At 51.0% G+C, this 21,578-nt stretch overlaps 2 protein-coding genes across 5 annotated transcripts in view; one reads left to right on the top strand and one right to left on the bottom strand.

Annotated features, from left to right (window-relative positions):
* Positions 1–280, top strand: part of TRAP1 (TNF receptor associated protein 1) — a 47,165-nt gene extending 46,885 nt beyond the window's left edge. The window contains exon 18 of the mRNA XM_086692157.1: positions 26–280. Coding sequence (XP_086548283.1) covers positions 26–127 — 102 coding nt within the window. The 3' untranslated portion in view covers positions 128–280. The remainder of the gene's footprint in view (positions 1–25) is intronic.
* Positions 225–12,094, bottom strand: DNASE1 (deoxyribonuclease 1). Of its 4 annotated transcripts, none has more exons than XM_025916837.2 (10): positions 11,945–12,094; positions 2,979–3,057; positions 2,394–2,541; positions 1,997–2,085; positions 1,772–1,855; positions 1,480–1,595; positions 1,245–1,357; positions 1,016–1,170; positions 672–768; positions 225–535 (listed from the first exon to the last, which is right to left on the bottom strand). In XM_025916837.2, the coding sequence occupies exons 2-10, from the start codon at positions 2,990–2,992 to the stop codon at positions 482–484; spliced, it is 870 nt and encodes a 289-aa protein (XP_025772622.2). In that variant the 5' UTR covers positions 2,993–3,057; positions 11,945–12,094; the 3' UTR covers positions 225–481. The 4 variants fall into 4 exon arrangements, with proteins under 4 accessions (XP_025772622.2, XP_086548352.1, XP_025772623.2 ...); XM_086692226.1 differs by having other exon boundaries at positions 1,245–1,382; XM_025916838.2 differs by having other exon boundaries at positions 2,979–3,060.
* Between the last annotated feature and the right edge of the window lie 9,484 nt (positions 12,095–21,578).

The raw sequence follows: 21,578 nt of genomic DNA on the forward strand, positions 1-21,578 counted from the left end.
TGCGGTTACCCTGCCTGCCTTTCAGATCTACGAGAACGCCATGATCGCTGCAGGCCTTGTGGATGACCCCCGATCCATGGTGGGCCGCCTGAACCACTTACTTGTCAAGGCCCTGGAACGCCACTGAGGGGCAGGGATGCCCCGCTCTTGCCTGCAGTGAAAGGGCTCAAGCAGAGGTGACAGATGGAGGAGGCAGCCAGGGACGAAGGACTAGATGCCACCAATGAGAACATCCCCTTTGAGCTTTATTTACTTAAATTAAAGGTATTTCTTAATCTAAGTATTAAGTTTTTTGTCCGGACAGAGGAGGTGGGTATTTCCACAACCCCCTGCTCACAGTGGAACTGGAAATAGTGACAAAAAGCCCACTTCTGTCCTTGCACAGATTCCAGGTGCCGTGGGGAGAGGGTGCTCAGGGGAAACCTTAGGCCCAACGCTTGACTGTAGCGACAGACAAACTGGGGCCAGGGCCCCACTCACATCAGGCTCTCTTTAGTGTCACCTCCACTGGGTAATGGTCACTGATGGCCTGGGCCTGTGGGAAAACACATGGTGAGCACAGGGGTGCCTGTCATGGCATACTCTGTGCACACTGTGTCCTGACCAGACCCCTGCCCTGTGTCTGTCACCTACACCCCCGTCCCAGCCCCATCAGAGCTGCAGACACGTACCAGCTGGTTGCTCAGGCCAAACGCAGCTTGGAAGTTAAAGGGGGCGGCCGAGTCCGGGACAATGGCGTGCTGGAGCAGGGTGCCCGCCACCACAATCCTGCGGCACCACACACGAGAGGGTCCCCATCAACCTCGAGGCTGGCTGCCCACACACACCCTTCGCTCCTCTCTCTGGTCAAGGTCATGACCCAGTGCTGCCGGGCAGCCTTAGCTCCACAAGCTGAGCCGAGGGACCGGGAGCACCTCCCCTGGCACTAGGGCCCTGGACGGGGCCTGACACAGGTCTTGGGAACCTGGACCGAGCAGTCCAGGCGGCTGGCGAAGGCGGCCTCATCCCCGCCTACCTGTCGTAAGCGCAGCGCGTAGAGGTGGCTGTGGTGTCTGCGGTGTCCGGGATCAGCCACTGGAAGGCAGGGCTCGTGCGCAGGCGGATGGATGACCACTGGGAGGGGACCACGTAGCTGCAGCCAGCGTTGAAGTCGCCCATGAGCATGACGTCCTACACGGAGACACCGGTCGGTCAGATACCTGGGTGCACGAGCGGTGCCTCCAGGGCCCGGGCTGCGGACTCACCTCCAGGTCCCACTTCTGCCGCACGTCCAGGTAGACGTCGTAGAGAGAGTCCATCTCGGCCACCGCGTCCAGGGGGGCCGCGTGCAGGGGAACGATGGCAAACTCTTTGACCTCTGCGGAGACGGCGTTGTGCTAAAGCTCGGGGCCGTCGCCAGGGGGTGGAAGTAACTAAGACCGAAGTGCTGGGGGGGTCATGTGACACGAGCCTGCCGGGGCCCCGGGAAGAGCTACACACCAGTGAGTGGGGAGAAGAACCTGACGATGGCGGGCTCGCGGCTGAAGGTGTCGTTCCCACACGGCTCGCAGCCGTCGTCATACTGGTAGCTGTCCAGCACGGACACCTGGTCGGGTCTGGGGGAGGCCAGGGCATGAGCCCGAGACTGGGGGTGCCGCCACATGCCTGCACCGTCCTGCCTCTGCACACGTTGGGGGAGCCCCAGGGGTGCGGCCCATGGACCTCTAGACCACCCTCGGGCTTCCGTTAGCACCCTCTGGGGGTGGCCCGCGTCTCAGGGCCGGGGCTTTACCTGAACACGTAGAGGTAGCGTTCCTTGTAGCTGTTGCGTCCCAGCGGCTCGCTGACCACGTAATGGAAGGCGTTTGGGTCATCCCTGGATTGAGAAGACAAATGTCCCAGGGAGCCATTCTGCCACCCATAGCAGGGCTCCTATCCACAACAGGAAACGGTGCCGTGCCCTGGAGGGGGGTGTCACCATCCTGTGCCTCCCCAGGACCCCGCCGCCATCACCCACTGATTGAGTCTGTCCAGCAGCCTTCCCACGGCTGTCAGGTGGCTGTCTCTGACCTCCTGGATGACAGCAATATCGTAGCGACTCAGGATCTGCAGACAGGGCCACAATGGTGCTCAGCAGGGCAGGCTGGGCAGATGTGGGGGTGGCTGGGCCCTGCTTCCTCCAGGTCCCCGTAGGGCTACAGCTGCTACTCTCTCGGGCACTTTTGTGGCATGGTTTGGTCTGACACTCTTGCCTGGGACTCTGCTGCCAGACGGGAGCCCTCCTGTCACCAGAGGCTCTCAACACTCCCCATCTGTGGCCACCCTCCAGAATGCCTGCCGGCCCAGTGTTCCCAGGGCCTGTTAACCCACATCCACCCCCAGGACTCCTCAGAGACAAGCTGGCCTGGACCCACCTGCACAATGTAGTTGGAGAGAGTGGCATTGGACATCTTGGTCTCCCCGAAAGTGCGGATGTTGAAGGCTGCTATTTTCAGGGTCAGGGCCACATGCAGTAGGCCAGCCAGGGCGAGCAGCGGCCCCATCAGCCTGGCACCCCTCATCCTGGAGCAGGACGCTTGTTTACTCAAGAATCCGGGGACAGCAGAGACAAGACGGTAGCCCGTCCTCCCCCGGGGATCTAGCTGCGTGGGGCTGGTGGGGCCCAAGGGCGAGTAAATTCCGTCTTTGTGGGCTGTGCTGAGCAGGCTGGGAGGAGTCTCAGAACCTTCTCATCAGTGTCCAGAGGCAAGACACCTAAGTGTCAGAACCTGAGGTCTCTACTCGCCAGAAGACAAGCGCCTGTCTTGTCAGAAGAGGTGCCAGCCTGAGGTGGCCCCTGGCCCTCTATTGGTGGGACACTGGCTCACTGCCCTCCCTGCTCAGGGCACCCACCTAGACAGGACTGGCCAGTCACCCAGAGGGACCCTGAGGGCAACCTCCGGGCCTGGCACCCACCTTCCACGGGCCACATGTCACCCTTCCCTTAGGGCAGTACTCACCTGAAGGTCAACATCTATAAGGACGATGGGAATCCTGACAATCGGGGATCCTCTGGTCAGTATCAACTTTGTCCTTTTGCTGCTTTAGGAAAAAAAAATCATTTACAAAGGGAAGTGGATCCAAAAACAGCTGAGAGGCCCATGCAGAGTCGTAGCTCCGAACCCCAACACAGGGAATGCGTGTCCCTCCGGGGGTTTTAAAGGTTTAGGCAGCCGTGACCTTTCCCAGGGCATCACCTGGGGGACACAGAACAATGGTGCTGCCTGTAACGGATGGCTGCCGTGTGTTTACTTCAACAGGCACAGGTTCTCGCTGCTGTAACAGGAGCACCTGATAATATTTGCATTTAGTCTTAAAAAGTCTAATGAAAGGGCCAAAGGAGCCCTCGTCCTTCACACATGCCGCTCTCCCAGGTATGGGGAGGGAGCAGGTGTGCGCTGGAGGGCGGCCCAGCTGCGTTTCAGCATGAACACGACCTTGGAGCCACAGGTCAAAGCCAGCCATCCCCTCTGTGGCCCCGCGTCCCGCAGCACCCCGAACACCGCCCCCTCATTGGTCAGCGGCGCGGCTGCAGGCAGACGGGCTACAGGTTGGGCTCTCCGAGGAGCACGCGAGGCCAGAAGGCCATGGGCACCAGGAAGGGGTGATGACACAAGGCCACCTCAGTCGCCAGCAAGGCAACAGGGCCCTTATGGTGAAGAGGTGTGTGTTCCAGGGATAGGTGACCCTGGGTGACAGGGACACTGTCAAGCAGCTGAGGCTCCAGGCCTCATTCCAGTCCCTTTTTGGGAATCCTTAACTCTCCACTTACTCATGTTCTGTGACTCCTGAAACAAGTCACCAAAAAGCTGGTGGCTTAAACTGACAGAGGTTTATTTTCTAATAGTCGTAGAGGCCAGAGATGGAAACCCAAGATGTGGCAGGGGCTGTGCTCCACCGGGGACGTGAGGGGAAGGTCCCCTGCATCCCAGCCCTGAGGGCTCCAGGCCTGCGGTGGCCGTGTGGCCTTATTACCCAGTCTCCGCCTCCGCCCCCATGCGGTTCTCTCTCCTGAGTCCATTTTCTCAGCCCCTCATTCAGGATGGGAGGAATTCAGGGTCCTCCCGGGGAATCAGGATCTTCTCCCCATCTCAAGAGCCTTAACTGGATCACAGCTGCAGAGTCATTTTTGGCCACCGGAGTTCACATTCACAGGTCCCAGGGATTGGGACATGGCGATCTTCTGGGAGCCATTGTTTGCCCCATCTACGGGGGCTCCACCCACTGTGGGGGGTGTCGGCTGTTGTCTCCAAGGACAGCCCTGGGAGTGGGAGGGCCAGGTCCCCTCCTGGGACTGAAGGTTCTCTCGGTAAGACCGATGGGGGGGGGGGGGGGGGGCGGTGCTGGAGGGCAGGGAACAGAGGCGGCCTCCGGGCAGCTGGCAGGGAAGTGCAGATCCGGCACCAGCTCGTCACAGAACATGAGGTCTCAGAGGGGACGAAAAACCGGTCAGAAGGTAAACCAACAAGACCAGGAGCCCGAAGTAATAAAAACAGGCTGACAGATGGCAGTGCTTGTCGGCACCGTGCCAGTCAGCCCGTGTGTCTCTCGTGCGGTGGAAATCAGGTGGCCTGGTCCTCAAGCAGCCAGGAGGCCCATCACAGCCTTTGCAAAGGTCTGAGTGCTGCTTCTTTTCTCAGTCTCTGAGTTTTTAAGCATCAAAATCCAGACGGCAAGCAGCAGGGGAGACCGTGTGTATTCAGGGCAGGTGGCCGGCCCCCTGCGCCCATGTGCTTCAGCCTTCCTAGACACACCCCGCCTGACCTTTTGAGGGAAGTCTGGGAGCAAAGGCAGAGGGAGGCCACCAGCCCCGCTTTTGCCCAAACGTGGGACGCCGACCACAGGCGGCACAAGAGGTGTGGCTCACACTGCAGGAGCCTGGTCTCTCCGTCTCTAAGCACGCGGGACACAGGCACCTGTCCTACCTCCCGGGAAAACGCTGTCCCTTGTGCCCCGCAGAGCTCCCAGCCGCGGTCAGTCCCCCGCCCCAGTCTGATTGTGGCTCCTACAAAGAGCAGCGTGCACCGCCGCCCACAGAGCTGGGCCTGCAGAAGAGGCAACAACAGCCCGAGTAGGAGCCGCGACCAGGAGGCAGCCATCTGGGGGCCACACCAGGCTCTCCCACTGCATCAGCAGCCATTTGGAGCCTGTCTTCATCTCTAAAATAGGAATAAACTGTCACTGCCTTGCTCTTAGGTTTAAGAACCAACGGATAACATTCCACAGAAATTCACATCTCCTTAAAAATACATCTTCTCCTGAAGAACAGTGACCCTGTCAAATGCTCTATTGCTGTCATTCTTTTCACCTTTAACTCCTGGACTTTTCAGTTTGTATCAGTCAGCTCTTGTTGTGTAACAAGCAACCCCAAAACTCAGTGTACAAGATAAGCATTTTTCCCTCATGCTCATAGGCTTGCAGCCACCCAAGGCAAGCTCTTCTAACATGGGAGAAGGTGGAAACTTCCAGAGGAGCAAACAAATACACAATGCCTCCAGAGGCCCAGGTTCAGAATTTGCATGTTGCCACTTCTGTCCATATCCTCTTGGCCTCAGCAACAGCCAAGCTCAACACTAATAGTGGGGAGTCCACTCCTCCCATGCCCAGCCAGCCCACAGTGGAAACAGAATGGGTGCCAGGGAAAGGCAGGTGGCCCAGTAATTCTGGCATTTTTTGGTCTTGTCAGCAGGGAAATGAGTGCCGACAGCTGCTCACCTTCTCTGATCAGGTGGAGCTATTTTTACATCAACCCTGAAAAAACACTACCCTCTTTGGTTAAACTGAAACCGCTCCAGATACAAGAAGGGGAAATAGCACATCACGATGGTTTACTGAAACCAGAGCCAGATCTTGAGCTCTGCTGTGGGCGAAATCAAAGGATAAAGAAAAAAGCACCAAGCCTCTAAACACAAGGCTGGGAACACACACCTCTGCAGGCTGGTGGCCTTCACGTGACGGTAAATGCCCTAAGACCCTGTGACCCATTATTACAAGCTGTGGGGGCTGGGGTGACTGCCCCCAACATGTAGCCCGGGGAAGAGGAGGTCCCCAGATCCAGAGGGAAGAGGAAAGGACACACAGCGACGGTTCCCAAACTGTGCAGTGAGGTACCTCCGGCCCCACAGTGAACTTCCAGGGCAACGTAGGATACTTTTAACTTCTGAACAGTGATGCTCAACATGGTCAGACACAGTGGTTAAGGCAGCTCACGGTTTCGGCATTTTATCCTGCTACGTTCCTTTCTGTGGCCTCAGGACTCTGCAAAGCTAGGTTTCTGGCAGCTACTGAAAATGTAATTACTGAGTGACAATCACTGTGGAACAGGCACTGAGGATGGCAGCATCCAATCTGATTCCAAGATTTAAAAAGTGCCCAGCATCACAAAAACAGACACAGAGACCAATGGAATTGAAAAGAAACCCCAGAACTAGACCCACAAAAGTAACTCATCTTTGACAAAGCAGGAAAGAACATCCAATGGAAAAAAGGCAGTCTCTTTAAGAAATGGTGCTGGGAGAACTGGACAGCGACATGCAGAAGGATGAAACTAGACCACTTTCTTACCCCATTCACAAAAACAAACTCAAAATGGATAAAGGACCTGAATATGAGACAGGAAACCATCAAAACCCTAGAGGAGAAAGCAGGAAAAAACCTCTCTGACCTTAGCCGCAGCAATTTCTTACTTGACACATCCCCAAAGGCAAGGGAATTAAAAGCAAAAATGAACTATTGGGACCTCATCAAGATAAAAAGCTTCTGCACAGCAAAGGAAACAATCACCAAAACTAAAAGGCAACCAACAGAATGGGAAAAGCTTTTGCAAATGACATATCGGACAAAGGGCTAGTATCCAAAATCTATAATGAGCTCACCAAACTCCACACCCAAAAAAACAAATAACCCAGTGAAGAAATGGGCAGAAAACATGAATAGACACTTCTCTAAAGAAGATGGCCAACAGGCACATGAAAAGATGCTCAACGTCGCTCCTCATCAGGGAAACTCCAATCAAAACCACACTCAGATACCACCTCACGCCAGTCAGAGTGGCCAAAATGAACAAATCAGGAGACTATAGATGCTGGAGAGGATGTGGAGAAACGGGAACCCTCTTGCACTGTTGGTGGGAATGCAAACTGGTGCAGCCGCTCTGGAAAACAGTGTGGAGGTTCCTCAAAAAATTAAAAATAGACCTACCCTGTGACCCAGCAGTAGCACTGTTAGGAATTTACCCAAGGGATACAGGAGTCCCTGATGCATAGGGGCACTTGTACCCCAATGTTTATAGCAGCACTTTCAACAGTAGCCAAATTATGGAAAGAGCCTAAATGTCCATCAAATGATGAATGGATAAAGAAATTGTGGTTTATATACACAATGGAGTACTACGTGAAAATGAGAAAGAATGAAATACGGCCTTTTGTAGCAAGGTGGATGGAACTGGAGAGTGTTATGCTAAGTGCAGTAAGTCATACAGAGAAAGACAGATACCATGTGTTTTCACTCTTATGTGGATCCTGAGAAACTTAACAGAAGTCCATGGGGGAGGGGAAGAAAAAAAAAAAGAGAGGGAGAGAGCCAAAGCGTAAGAGACTCTTAAAAACTGAGAATAAACTGAGGGTAGATGGGGGTGGGAGGGAGGGGAGGGTGGTGATGGGTGTTGGGGAGGGCACCTGTTGGGATAAGCACTGGGTGTTGTATGGAGACCAATTTGACAATAAATTTCATATTAAAAAATAAATAAATAAAATTTAAAAAGTACCCAGCAGGCTCACACATTCCATTCATAAGAAATGTCGGTGACTTAATGAAAACATATTTGTCTTCGGATTTACCTGTACAGATCTTCCTCACTTTACAATAAGGGTTACATCCCGATAAACCCACTGTACAGATGAGGAGTTGCTTTTTTTTTTTTAATGTTTATTTATTTTTGAGAGAAAGACAGAGTGCAAGCAGGGGAGGAACAGAGAGAGAGGGAGACACAGAATCTGAAGCAGGCTCCAGGCTCTGAGCTGTCAGCACAGAGCCTGATGTGGGGCTTGAACCCACAAACCGTAAGATCATAGCCTGAGCCGAATTTGGACACGTAACTGACTGAGCCACCAGACGCCCCAAGGAGTTGCTTCTTATGATGAGCAAAGAACGTGGTTTATGGAGATGGAACTCTACTCCTGGTGAAAATCTGACGACTGACAAAAGGACAACAAGAGTATTTCATAAACTTAGCTGACAGAACAACAGGGTTTGAGGAGACTCCAATTTTGAAAGAATTTCTACCATGGAACCAATGCTATCAAACAGCGTCACATACTACGGAGAAATCGTTCATGAAGCGAAGAGTCCACCAATGGAGCAAACTCAACTGTTTTCTTACTTTAAGGAATTGCCACAGTCACCCCACCCTTTGGCAGCCAAGACCCTCGTGTGTCAGCAGCTGCCAGCATCGAGGGAAGACCCTCTACTGACACAAAGATTATGTCTGACTGAAAAGTCAGTGACAGTTACCATTTTTTAGCTGTAACATAATTTTGGTAGGCAGGCTTCACACCCAGTGCGGAGCCCAACGCCGGGCTTGAACTCAACAACCCTGAGATCAAGACCTGAGCCAAGATCATGAGTAGAACACTTAGCTGACTGAGCCACCCAGGCGCCCCAGCAATAATTTTTTTTTTAAATATTTTTGAGAGAGAGACAGAGAAATTGCAAGTAGGGGAGGGGCAGAGAGAAAGAGAGAATCCCAAGCAGACTCCACACCGTCAGCACAGAGCCCGACACGGGGCTTGAACTCACAAACTATGAGACCACGACCTGAGCCGAAATCAAGGAGTGGACACTTAACCGACTGAGCCACCCAGGTGCCCCAGGAAGAAGGATTTCAAACTATCATAAACCGTGGGATGGCAGATGATGGTGAGTTGTCAAGGCCTTCAGAGGAACGGCGGTTTTCCACCTGTTCAGAAACACGCCTGACTCCCTCCTCTGAGATGGGGCTTTGTCTTATATCCCGGCTGCGGCCGGGACATGTCCACTGACACCCTGTGGGCCCTGCAAACTTGCTATGGTACAGGCAGACCACAGACTGTGTCCCTGGATGCCCCCCAGCCCCGGCTGCGCCTCCATGTAGATGCTGGGCCTCTGCTTTCCCTCAGAGCCTCCCCAAAAGCAGTCGGAGGACACACTCCCCTCTGGCTCTGCAGCCACCACTCCAGGCTCCCCGAGCACGTGCAAAGCCTGCCAGTGGGATCCCTGATTCCAGAAATCCACCCCATGACCGCGTCTCCGCACAGCACTCGGCACATCTTGTGAACGTGTAATCAGATCGTGTTATTCCTCTGCTTGAAATGTGTCATCAGTTTCTCACTGTCCTTAAGGTGAAAGCTGACGCCTACCAAGACTTGTACGATTCTAGCCCAGGGCCTCTGCTCTGCTCTGCCTGCAGAGCTGGGCCACCTTGTCGTTCTGACTTCAGCTCAAACATCACCTCTTGAGGGAGGCTATCCTCTCCCCAGAAATCCTTAGCACCAACGCGGTCCCAGTATCTTCTCTTTCATGACATCTTTTTCATGACTGTTTTTCACGACTTGTTGTTATCACTTGTTTTTTGTTTGTTTGTTTCTAATGTGTTTGCTCTTGTTTATGCTCGTTTAAGGCCAGCCTCTGGTCTGGAACACAAACCCCAGACAAAAATGAGAGTAGACGCCTCATCAAACCCGTCCCACAAACTGCCCTGTGCCTAAACCAGCGTCTGGAACACAAAAGGGGCTCTACTAACAAATGCTTCACGCAGTGGGGCTGGGAGCTCCCCACCTCCCTCATCACCCTCCCAGCTGAGTAAGACAATGTCCCTCCCTCATGGACCCTCCACAAAGAACCCAGCATGGTCTCCTGTCTTGAAGCACAAGGTACATGGAGGGGCATCCAAGTGGCCTCTGGGCACTTGGTCTGAGCTGACCAGAAGCTTCTGGAGGCCATGGCTGTTGTGAGCATGCGGGCATACCTCCCCTTAGCTAGACTCAACGTCTACTCTTCTCCCCTTGGAACATGTGCTCACTGCCCCACAAAGTGAGCGTTTTAGAAGGGGCTTCCAACCCTACCTTCAGATAAAGGGCTGGTGTCTTTGCCATGACACTGCTTTAATCCATGTCAAACAACCTGTGTAGGTCAGCAGCAGGTCTCAGCTCAGCACGCTGGCCTTGGCCCATGACCCTGTCTTACCTCACCATCCGTCCTGAATTTATTTGTTCATTACAAAGAAGCCATTAACCCAGGGTGGAAAACTCAGAACAACATCCATCTAAACTGCCACAATTCAAAACAGCATCAGTCACGCTCAGCTGTGGCCCAGTCCCTGCGTCCTCACCCCTGGCCGTGCCCACGACATGCCCATCACATGACCAGAACAGGCGGCACCCAAGTTCCATGACGTGAGGCCTTAACAGTGTACATGTGCCCCCCTGGGAGATCAGACAAGCCTCAGTTTCCCCAGTGCCCCCAGTCCTCAATGATTTTCTGCACGCCACATTCAGGAGAGAAGCAAACAAATAGAGGACTTTACTAAAAGGCAGTTTCTAAGGCGCATGTTGGAGACATTAGCATACCTTTAGCCCAAGCCCATAAATACACGCTCCTGTTCTTGAAGATGAATCTGAGGCCCCTAAAGATTTCACTAGCCTCACAGCTCTACTGATTAGACTCAACATGCTAGCAGTATTTCCAACAAAGCTGCATGGAAGTATGTTCCCCAAATTCCAAAGACCCCTCAATTTCTCCAAGCACCAAGAACCTTCTTCGGCAAGACCGCTCACCTCGCTCAAGGCTAGGGGTCTACAGAAGAGACCAACAGGGCCCTGAGGAACCAGGAAGGAAGCTCACCGGACTATGTGAGCTGGCCGCGGGGATGTTTGCACGGGTATTTTCTACTGATCTATCTTCCAGCTCACTACTGGTTTCTTCAGCCGTCTCTAATCTGCCGTTAAATCCGCTTACTGAATTTTAAATTCTCATTATCATACTTTCCCGTTTTTTATTTTTGATTTAATTTTTTATGAATTCTCATTCTGTGATACTCTGCATCTTATCTATTTTCTTTAAATTTTTTTTTTTCAACGTTTATTTATTTTTGGGACAGAGAGAGACAGAGCATGAACGGGGGAGGGGCAGAGAGAGAGGGAGACACAGAATCGGAAACAGGCTCCAGGCTCTGAGCCATCAGCCCAGAGCCCGACGCGGGGCTCGAACTCACGGACCGTGAGATCGTGACCTGGCTGAAGTCGGACGCTTAACCGACTGCGCCACCCAGGCGCCCCTCTATTTTCTTTAATATGTTAATCAGTTAAGATCTGTGTCTGATAACTCCAGTATCTTAATCTCTGGGGGGGTCTGTCACCCGCCCACTGGTACTGTTTTTCAGTGTGTGTGGTAATCAGACTCGAACTCCCTCGGCATCAGGCACGGTGTATGACAGAACGACACAGGGTCAGCCAGGACAGTCAAGGAATCAAGCAAGTGATGCTTAGCTCATCCACGGTCCCTATAAAGTCCCATTGACTTGTGGATTTCCCCCACACCCAAGGTGCCCCCCAAAAGGGTCCCAGCCAAGAGCCTGGTGTTTCTCATGTCGTTTCTCCTTGAGAGGCTCTGAACTCTGCCCTAATACCACGAAACTGCCAACCATCCTGCTCTGCTTTCCAGCCACTTTCTGCTTCCCTTGCTTGAGTTATGCCTCAATAGGGAACCACTGCTGAGCATCAACCTCGCGTCTCTGGCCTCCTTCCTCTCGGGGCTCTGCTGCCTTAGCAGGCCCAGAGCCCCAGGTCAGTCTCTCCAGGCACATAAGAGTATACCGGGCTCTCGGGGCTTCTCCCAGCAGCTCCCCCTGCCCAGCCCCAAGGAGAAAGTCCAGTGCAAGAAGTAGGCTCACCTCCCCGAACTCCTCTGAGTCGTGGCTGCCAAGGAAGCTCTTCGGCTCCTGAAGCAGCTCCTCTCAGAATTATAGCCAGTTCCTGAGTCCTTAGCAGGCACTGGTCAGCTGTGAACTACTCGATGGCCAGAAGCAGTCTATTTTCGCTACCTGGAATGAGTCATCGGAATGGAGAGTAGTGTGAGGACAGGATGTGGGTTGATAACCAGGCAAGCTGGTCTGGCCAGCACAGGCAGTATGGACATCTCTGAGCCATACGTGTCCCTGTGCAGAGGTATGCCAACCAGTGAGAGACAAACACAGGCCATTCCCCTCTCCCCGAGCAAGTCACTGGGGCTGAAACCTCTGTATCCTTATCTGAACCCTATGGTATCTGTCCTTACCAGCCCAGTCCTACAGTGAAGATGGCAGCAGGACATGGCAATTCTACATTCTAGAAGCTCATTCTGTAGCTTCTCAGAGGACAAGAGTGTGTATCCTCAGCTAAGGTCTACCACCTCACTCAGAGAAGGAGCAATGAGGCCTGCCGACTGCCAGCTCCAGGCCTGCCTCCTCCCTGGGGACTCTGCCCTCTTGGCGGGATGGGCAGTGCTGGTTTCTGATAAGACGTACAACTTATCTGCCATGCCTCCTGCCTAGAGCTGGCCGTGGGGCTTATCTACTAACATTATAGTTTGTCACATGTTGACAGTTTCTTTTTTTTTTTTTTTTAATTTTTTTTTTCAACGTTTATTTATTTTTGGGACAGAGAGAGACAGAGCATGAACGGCGGAGGGGCAGAGAGAGAGGGAGACACAGAATCGGAAACAGGCTCCAGGCTCTGAGCCATCAGCCCAGGGCCCGACGCGGGGCTCGAACTCACGGACCGCGAGATCGTGACCTGGCTGAAGTTGGACGCTTAACCGACTGCGCCACCCAGGCGCCCCACATGTTGACAGTTTCAACTTTCCCAAATGGGCTCCTGCCTCAGGGCCTTTGCACAGTTCTTCCACCTGAGCATTCTGCCTCCAGATGGCCAAAGAGCTCACCCCTCTCTTCATTCAAGCCTCTGCCCAAATATCACCTTACCTAGTACCCTATTTAAGTCAACATGTTTTGTCCCTCTACACTGCTTATTTTTGTCTTACCACCCATCACATCCAATGTACTGTCCGTCTCCCAAGATGTGGTCCCCCGAGAGCTGGGGCTTATGTAGCAGCATCAGGTAAACAAGGCCTGACCTGCGGAAGGTTCTCTCTCACCAACTACTTGCTAAATGAAAAGATGAACGTCAGAGGGGCCTTCGTGACAGAACAATGATGTTAGATGCTCCCACCCTCTCCAGCTGCTCTGGCTGTCCCCAGCCGAGTGTGAGCATCTCAAAAGGGGCCTGACCTGGTCCTCTCTGACGCATGAGTAAAGGGACAGGCTTATGCCACTAGGCCGGGGTCCTCGGCCTACACATCCCAAACCCTTATGGGATGGAGACATTTAATCAAGGGCGTTAAGGGGGCACCAAAGTTACAGCTCCTAATGGGAGGGCAGAGAGGCTCCTGTGGGCTTGGGAGCCATCAGTATTACCTCAAGTATTACACTTGGGTAAAGCACGGCCAGAACCAATCCAGCCTGTCACAGAAGTCCCAGGCAAAGGCTCAGGACTCTCAGACAGCAGACCAGAGAGTAGCTGGTGTGGGCCTGTCTCCATGGAGAGGAGGGGGCTGCCTGTGCCTGAGCCCAGCAGGACCCTCACAAGAACCAGGGGGCCCCACAACACAGCGCAGGGCTCACCACAGACCCTCAGGTCTGAGTCCAAAGTAACAGTGTGTCTTTTCTAACTCTGCCCAATCCTTCCTGGATGGGCCAGTTGAGAGGGCTGACCCCATGTCTTTCCTCTGTCTGTGTCCACTAGTCCCCAGCCTCTGTCCACCTTCCATTCTCTGAACACCTCTGGACCTTAGACGGTAGGACATTCAGGCAATGTGGCTCTGCCAGTGTGAAGGAGACCACCATCCCCAAGCTCCCCTTGGCGTTTCCCATCCCCCAGGAAGCTTCGATCTGGAATGTTCCCATATGTGAACCCTTCCCTTAGGGGTAGGGACGCATACAGCGAGAGCCCATGGGGCTTAGTCATGTGAGAAAGGCTCCCATTAAACCACCCCCCCTTTAGCGCCTCAGCCCTCGCCCTTAACTGGCCACCAGGACAGACGCCTCCTCAGACCTGCCAAGAGTGAAGGATGATGCACTCATCCTGCCCCAGACCCCCACGAGCATGGGGCTCCCCAGGGGACCTGCCTGTCCTGGACCCTGAATGTGGGGGCCCTACAGGACTCAGGGTGCTGCCACCACTCTTCCCAGAGGTCCCGGCACCACCCCAGAGCAGAGCCTGAGGCCAGGAGAGTCCTGGCTGTGGGAATAGGAAGGCGCCTCTAGGAGGAGAACAGAGACCTCTGCCTCCTCAGGAAGTGCAGGCTCTGGGCTCTGGGGAGCAACACTGGTTCTCACCCCACGTCTACACCAGTTCAGAAAACACGTCCACTCACCTTGCAAGGCTGGCCTTCCAGACTCCCCCTCTTGCTGCCCACAAGGAAGCGCAGCTGGCGGTCAGGATCAGTGCCCCGCCTCCCAGGGCAAGTGTACCAGGGCAGTACAGCCCCGCCGGCCATCTCCACCCAGCTGCAGCTATGGCCAGCACCTCAGGCAGAAGTAGAGGTGGCCCCAAGAGACCAGGGAGGAGTCCAGGCCAAGGCGAGAGTGCCCGGAGGTAGGTGGCCTGTCCGGTCCAGCTCCCCGTCGCCTGCACACTGCTGGAGTCATGGTAGGCCACAGACACAGGGTGGGGACCCTGCAGGTGCGAGTACATGGGTGTTCAGCTCCCTTCTTTGCTCAAGCTCCTGTCAGGAGGCGTTGATCCTCGCAGGCGCGTCAGCCCAGCAAGGACACAAGCAGAGAGGCCGGTAAACGTGAGCTCGATGTGGGGCCGACCCCGGGCTGCCACATCGCTGTCTTCCAATCTGCACCATCTTCCCGGTTCCCATTCGCAGTGTGACTGGTTAACAGAGGAAACAAGGGAGTGTTAACCAACAGTCGGCTTAGCCGGAAGGCCCCACCTGTTCTGAACCTCATTAAGCTTCTGACAGGCTGTTTCATTTGTTTGGTGATAAGCTCATTCAACACAGAGTAACAGGGACCCTTGAACAACAGGAAAACTGGACAAGAGACGACGTGATGGTTTCCAGTCACTAGACAACGGTGATCCAAGTGAGAAGGGAAACCACCAGCCTGAGCCCTGCGACCGCACCAGCCACAGCCATCGTGGTTTCCGGGCCCTGGTGCAGGGAGGGAAGTGGAGACACAGCCAGGCGTCTCCCTCAGTGGAAGAGACAGAGTTGAGAGGTCAAGGAGGCAGCAAGACTGTGCGGGGCGAGTGGTGGGAAGGAAGGCTGCATGTTGGACGGTGCTCCAGGATATGAGGAGGGTCCCCTTGAGTCTTCGGCAGAGGACAAACCTGCACCCGTGGGAGACAAACTATGCCCAGAGGCCACGGCAAGACTCCCTGGAAAGGAGTGGATGCAACAACCCCCAGGGCTCACACCGGGATGAGACTACTTGGTGTTTCCACAAGCCACGGGAGAAAGGCCTCCTAATCCACAGGGTGCTGGGGGACTCCTCCGAAGGGTGTCACCCCTGATGGGGCTAAATTAACTGCAGCCCAAGGGCAGCTCTGACACTACTCAGAAAAAGAGCAAAAGGAGAAACAATAGCTAAAGAGATAAAGCAAAAATTCCTAAATATGATCAAGACTATAAACTCACAGATCCAAGAAGCTCGGTAAAACCCACGGGGGAATAAATCTCAAGAGACCACCACCAAGGGACATCATAATCAAACTGGTGAAAACCAGTGTTAAAGAAAAAAAAAAAAGCCCTTAAAGAAGCCAGGTTTTTAAAAAAGAACATTAGGTGTGGACCCGGCCTCGGTCCCACTGCCAGCGTTGCAGACCATCACTGCCGCCACCAAATGTCAACACTTGCAGGGTTAACTGCTGCCTCCAGCCGTAACTGGAGACCTGGGCAGACACACAGCCGGGTAGAGGAGAGTCGATGTGGATAAGGGGCTGGAAAGAGATCAGAAACTCTCAGAACCAGAGGATCGAGGCGATGCACTGCAGGCGGGAGCGTCCCGATTTGAAACAAATGCTGCCGAGCTGAAGAGACAATATTGGTGGAAGAATCAAAAGACACGGGCGAAAGACACTGTCCTTGTGGCCGCCACCATCATCGCCATCGTCTTGTGGAATGTTTCCCTGAGAAGGACCAGTGAAACTCCAGCCTGCTGTTCCAGAACCCCTTCAAACCATCTTAGAACCTGTTAGACTCTCGAGCTCACTTACTGTTGTATCTAAAGTGATTATTTTGTTATTGTAAAGTTTCATTTCTAGGAAACATGCCTTTGTTGTCATAAGTACTCCAAACTTAAAGTGCGGCCACCGGCCCACACTCGGCCCCGCGCCTCCACTGACTGCCATGTGGCTGAGGAAGGGGACTTCTTAAGTTCCGGAATGTCATAACCCAGAAATCACGTTGTCCTATTAACTGCCATTAATTCCAGTTAAGGAAATCTGCTCCCAGCTAGCTCTCTCCCTGTCATATGACATCTTCAGAACCACCTTTTAAACTTCTAGGTAATCAGATTTCCAGTTTGTGCCTTCCAGAAAGAACACTACTGCCTGACATAAATCTGTACCGATAACAGTTTGTGCCTTATTTTGTTATTTTTCTGATTCCCAGTAAGAGAACTCTCTATTTATAAGTACTACTGATTCCTGTGCTATATATTTTTTTTAATGTTTATTTATTTATTTTGAGAGACAAAGTGTGTGAGCAGGTGAGAGACAGAGAATCCCAAGCAGGCTCCATACTGTCAGCACGGGGTCCGATGTGGGGCTCGATCCCACCAAATGCAAGATCACGACCTGAGCTGAGATCAAGAGTCAGATGCTCAACAGACTGAGCCACCCAGATATTCTGTAATATCTGTTCCCCTGCCATCACTGAAACGGCATTGTGTTGAAGACACGCCCTGCATGGCACCCCGCTGTGAGAAGGAAGGGGGGCAGGGCGGCTGTGAGGCAGCGAGGTGAGCCTCAGGACATTAGCCCACCCTGCAGCTCAGGGTCTAGGGCTGGGTCTGACTCTCAAACCTTGGTGCCCCCTCCTTGCCTGATGCCCAGTCAGTCCCATGTGACCTCCTGGCTCCTGCATCAACCCAAGGGCACCTCGCTTGGATCTGTGCATTCTCCTGGGAACTTGCCTGCTATAGTGAACTGAATAAACTGCTCATAAACCTTAAAAAAAAAGCACATTATGTGTAGATAAAGATAGGAATGACAAGCAACTTCTGCTGTAAGTCAGAGGATAATGGAATGACATCTTTAAAACACTCAAAGGGGGTAAAGAGGTCAACTGGAATTCTTTTTATTTATCAAAAATATCTTTTAAAAATGAAGGCAAGGAACTTTCACTTTCCAGTCTGGCATGTAAGGAGCTCGGGGGCTGTCACCACCATCCCTACGATAAGAAAAAAGCTAAACAAACTGAAAAATAACTCTTTTTTAGATCCATCAGAGAACTGAAGTCACAGGATCCAACACGGTCCAAGCACTGAGAATAAGAAGGGAAGGGCCCATTCTTAGGGGGACCCTCATACTTTTATGAGTTTTACCTCCAGAAGTCCTGCCAGGTTCTCACAATGAAGGTCAGAGAACAAAACTCAGGCTTCATGCTCGGGGAGGGTAAAGGAGCCATTTTGAGATAGGCCCAGAGCATCCTGTTCTTAACAAGGCCTGTCCCCAAGGGAAATGGTTTTACCAGAGCCTAGCGTAGACTTCCCCGAGCCTGTCCAACTTTGGGGAAGGAAGATGGCCAACCCCAGACCTCTGCCACCTTCTTGTTTCACTTAAGAGGGGGGCAAAACCCAAAACCAAATAGCACTTGTAAAGACCATGGGCTCACGAAAAGACTGAGACCTAATCACAGAACTAGAGATCACTTCTGCCAACATCACAGGGCTCGCATACAATAACGGGCAGACAACTAAAAAGCTGCACTTTTCAGACCTTACTTCAGAAATCGCTAGGGAAACTCAAAGACAACAGAGGGGACAAAACCAAGGACATCAGAGGAAATTTTAGCTCTGACATGCTGGAGCAAACAATAAACACAACCAAACTCCCAGCCAGGTAAACACACAAACTCACACTCAGGCATGCTCATCTTGGTCCCTTTACCCAATGCAGCATGTCTGGCTTTCAAAAAATTCCAAAGCATATTAACATAAAAAACACAAGACTTGGGGCGCCTGGGTGGCGTAGTCGGTTAAGCATCCGACTTCAGCCAGGTCACGATCTCACGGTCCGTGAGTTCGAGCCCCGCGTCGGGCTCTGGGCGGATGGCTCAGAGCCTGGAGCCTGTTTCCGATTCTGTGTCTCCCTCTCTCTCTGCCCCTCCCCCGTTCATGCTCTGTCTCTCTCTGTCCCAAAAATAAAATAAAAATGTTGAAAAAAAAACAAAAAAACAAAAAAACAAAAAAAAAAACACAAGACTTTGAGGAGACAGAGCAAGCAGAGAATCAGACTGGTCTGGCAGAAATGTTGGAATTATCAGATATGAAATTTAAAGCAACTCTGATTAAGATGCTAGAGCTCTAATGGAGAAAGTGGACCCCACGCAAACTAAGCAGAGAGAGAGACTCTAAGGAAGAATCAAAAGGAAACTCTAGCAACCAACAAAAATCTTAATAAAGAACCCTTTTGATGGGCTCATCAACACACTAGGCCCAGCCAAGAAAAGAACCAATGAGCTTGAGGAAATGCCAGTGCACCTTTTAAGACTGAAATGCAAACAGAAAAAAGAATGAAAAGGATAGAAGAGAAAAACCTAAGAGCTGTGGGACATTTACAGAACGTGTATCTATCTGCATTGGAAAAAGAAGAAAGAGAGAAAGGAACAAGACAAATATGTGACCCAACAATGACTGAGACTTTTCCAAAATTAATAGTAGATCCAGGAAGCTCCCAGAACATCAAATATAGGGGCACCTGGGTGGCTTAGTCGGGTAAGCGTCCGACTTTGGCCCAGGTCATGATCTTGTGGTTTGTGGATTTGAGGCCTGTGTCAGGCTCTGTGCTGACAGCTCAGAGCCTGGAGCCTGCTTCGGATTCTGTATCTCCCTCTCTCTCTCTCTCTCTCTGCCCCTCCCCTGCTCATGCTCAGTCTCTCTCTCAAAAAATAAATAATAAAACATTTAAAAAAATTTTTTTTAATTTTTTAATGTTGTTAGGACACCAAATATATATTTAAAAATTATAAATATAAAAAATCTGTACCTACGAATATCATACTTGAACTGCAGAAAATCAAAGACAATCATAAAAGAAGGCAGTGGTGGAGAAACCTTACTGACAGAGAAGCAAGAATAAGAAGCACATTGGCCTTTCTCATCAGAAACCATTTAAGAATGGAGGAAATACTTACGGTGTTGAAAGAAGAAAACATATCTAAAGAGAAATTCTTCAAGACTTTATCAGATGAACAAAAATTAAGGGAATATACAAAAAATTTTTTTTAATTTTTAAAAATTAAGGGTATTTGTTACAGGGTAGACTTATAGCTACCAAAAAATGTTAAAAGAAATTCTTCAGAAAGAAGGAAACAGACAAAGGTCAGAAACACAGACCTACACAAAGAAGAGTGTTAAAGAAGAAATAAATGGTGGTAAAATATTTTATTTTTCTTATTCTAAACTGACCTAATGCATAACAGTTTGTTCAAAATAATATCAACAATGTATGCAGTAATTTCAGCTTCTGTACAAGTCAAGTGAATGAGAATGTCATAAGGGGCAGGAGGAAGGAGTTGGGAATCTTCTAAGGTACCTGCACTACCCATAAAGTGGTATAGCACTATTTGTAAATGGATTTGAAAGTGAACTTGGACTAGCTGCAGATACATACTGTGAATTCAAGGGCAAACACTTAAAAAGAGGTTTGGCTGTTTTTGTTTTTGTTTTAAGTATGATATGCTAAGAGAGTGGGAAAATGTAGTCTTTAAGATGTTCAATTAAAGCCAGAGAAAGCAGAAAAAGAGTGAAAGACAAAACTGAAACCAAAGGCCACAAATAAAAAACAATAAAAGTTATAGCAGTTATTAATCCAATCCAACTGTATCAATAATCACTTTAAATGTCAACGGTCTAGGGGCGCCTGGGTGGCGCAGTCGGTTAAGCGTCCGACTTCAGCCAGGTCACGATCTCGCGGTCCGGGAGTTCGAGCCCCGCGTCGGGCTCTGGGCTGATGGCTCAGAGCCTGGAGCCTGTTTCCGATTCTGTGTCTCCCTCTCTCTCTGCCCCTCCCCTGTTCATGCTCTGTCTCTCTCTGTCCCAAAAATAAATAAACGTTGAAAAAAAAAATTAAAAAAAAAAAAAATAAATAAATGTCAACGGTCTAAACATAGTACTTAAGAGGCAGAGATTGTCAGGGACACCTGGCTGATTTAGTTCGAAGAGCATGTACCTCTTCATCTCAGGGTCATGAGTTTGAACCCCACGTTGGGTGCAGAAATTACTTACTTACTTACGTACACACATACATACATAAGTAAAGAAATAAATAACTTTTAAAAAAAAGATAGAAATGGTCAGAGCGAATCAAAAAACAATAGCCAACTATGTGATGTCTTCGAGAAACCCACTTTAAATATAGAGATACACATAGACTAAAAGTAAAATGACAAATACATACCATGTTAACACTAATCAAAATAAAGCTGGAGTAGTTATATTAATTTCAGACAGAACAGACTTCGGAGCAATAAAAATTATCAGAGACAGAGAGGAGAATTACATAATGATAAAGAGATCAATCCTTCAAGAAGACATAATAATCCTTAATGTGTACGCATCTAACAACAGAGCTTCAAAATATGAGGGGAAAAACTGACAGAACTTCAAGAAGAAACAGATGAATCCACTAGGGCAGACTTCAGCACCTATCAGACATGGATAGATCCAACAGGCAGAAAACCAGTGACAACATAAGCTGAACTCAACAACATCATCACTCAATCGGATACAACAGACATGTATAGACTACTTTGGTTATCAAACAACTGAATGTGCATTCTTCTCAAGCGTACACAGAACATTCCCGAACATAGACCACATTTGGGCCACAAAACACATCTTAAGAAACTTAAAAGAGGGGCGCCTGGGTGGCGCAGTCGGTTAAGCGTCCGACTTCAGCCAGGTCACGATCTTGCGGTCCGTGAGTTCGAGCCCCGCGTTGGGCTCTGGGCTGATGGCTCAGAGCCTGGAGCCTGTTTCCGATTCTGTGTCTCCCTCTCTCTCTGCCCCTCCCCCGTTCATGCTCTGTCTTTCTCTGTCCCAAAAATAAATAAACGTTGAAAAAAAAAATTAAAAAAAAAAAAAAAAAAAAGAAACTTAAAAGAATAAAAATCGTGGGGGCACCGTGGTGGCTCAGCTGGTTAAAGAGCCCCATTCTTGATTTCAGGTCAGGTCATGATCTCATGGTTCATGGGTTCGAGGTCCACATCAGGCTCTGCACTACGAGTGTGGCACTTGCTTAGAATTCTCTCTCTCT

The sequence above is a fragment of the Puma concolor genome, chromosome E3 (assembly GCF_028749965.1).
Source record: "Puma concolor isolate L17-30 chromosome E3, mPumCon1.1.hap2, whole genome shotgun sequence".
NCBI classification, from domain to species: Eukaryota; Metazoa; Chordata; class Mammalia; order Carnivora; family Felidae; genus Puma; species Puma concolor.

What these genes read in the sequence shown, in the direction of transcription:
- DNASE1 (XM_025916837.2), bottom strand. An exon ending in TCTCCAACTACATTGTGCAG is followed by an intron (nt 2,086 to 2,393) that starts GTGGGTCCAGGC and finishes CCCTGTCTGCAG; the next exon opens with ATCCTGAGTCGCTACGATAT. An exon ending in GTTCTTCTCCCCACTCACTG is followed by an intron (nt 1,358 to 1,479) that starts GTGTGTAGCTCT and finishes CCGTCTCCGCAG; the next exon opens with AGGTCAAAGAGTTTGCCATC.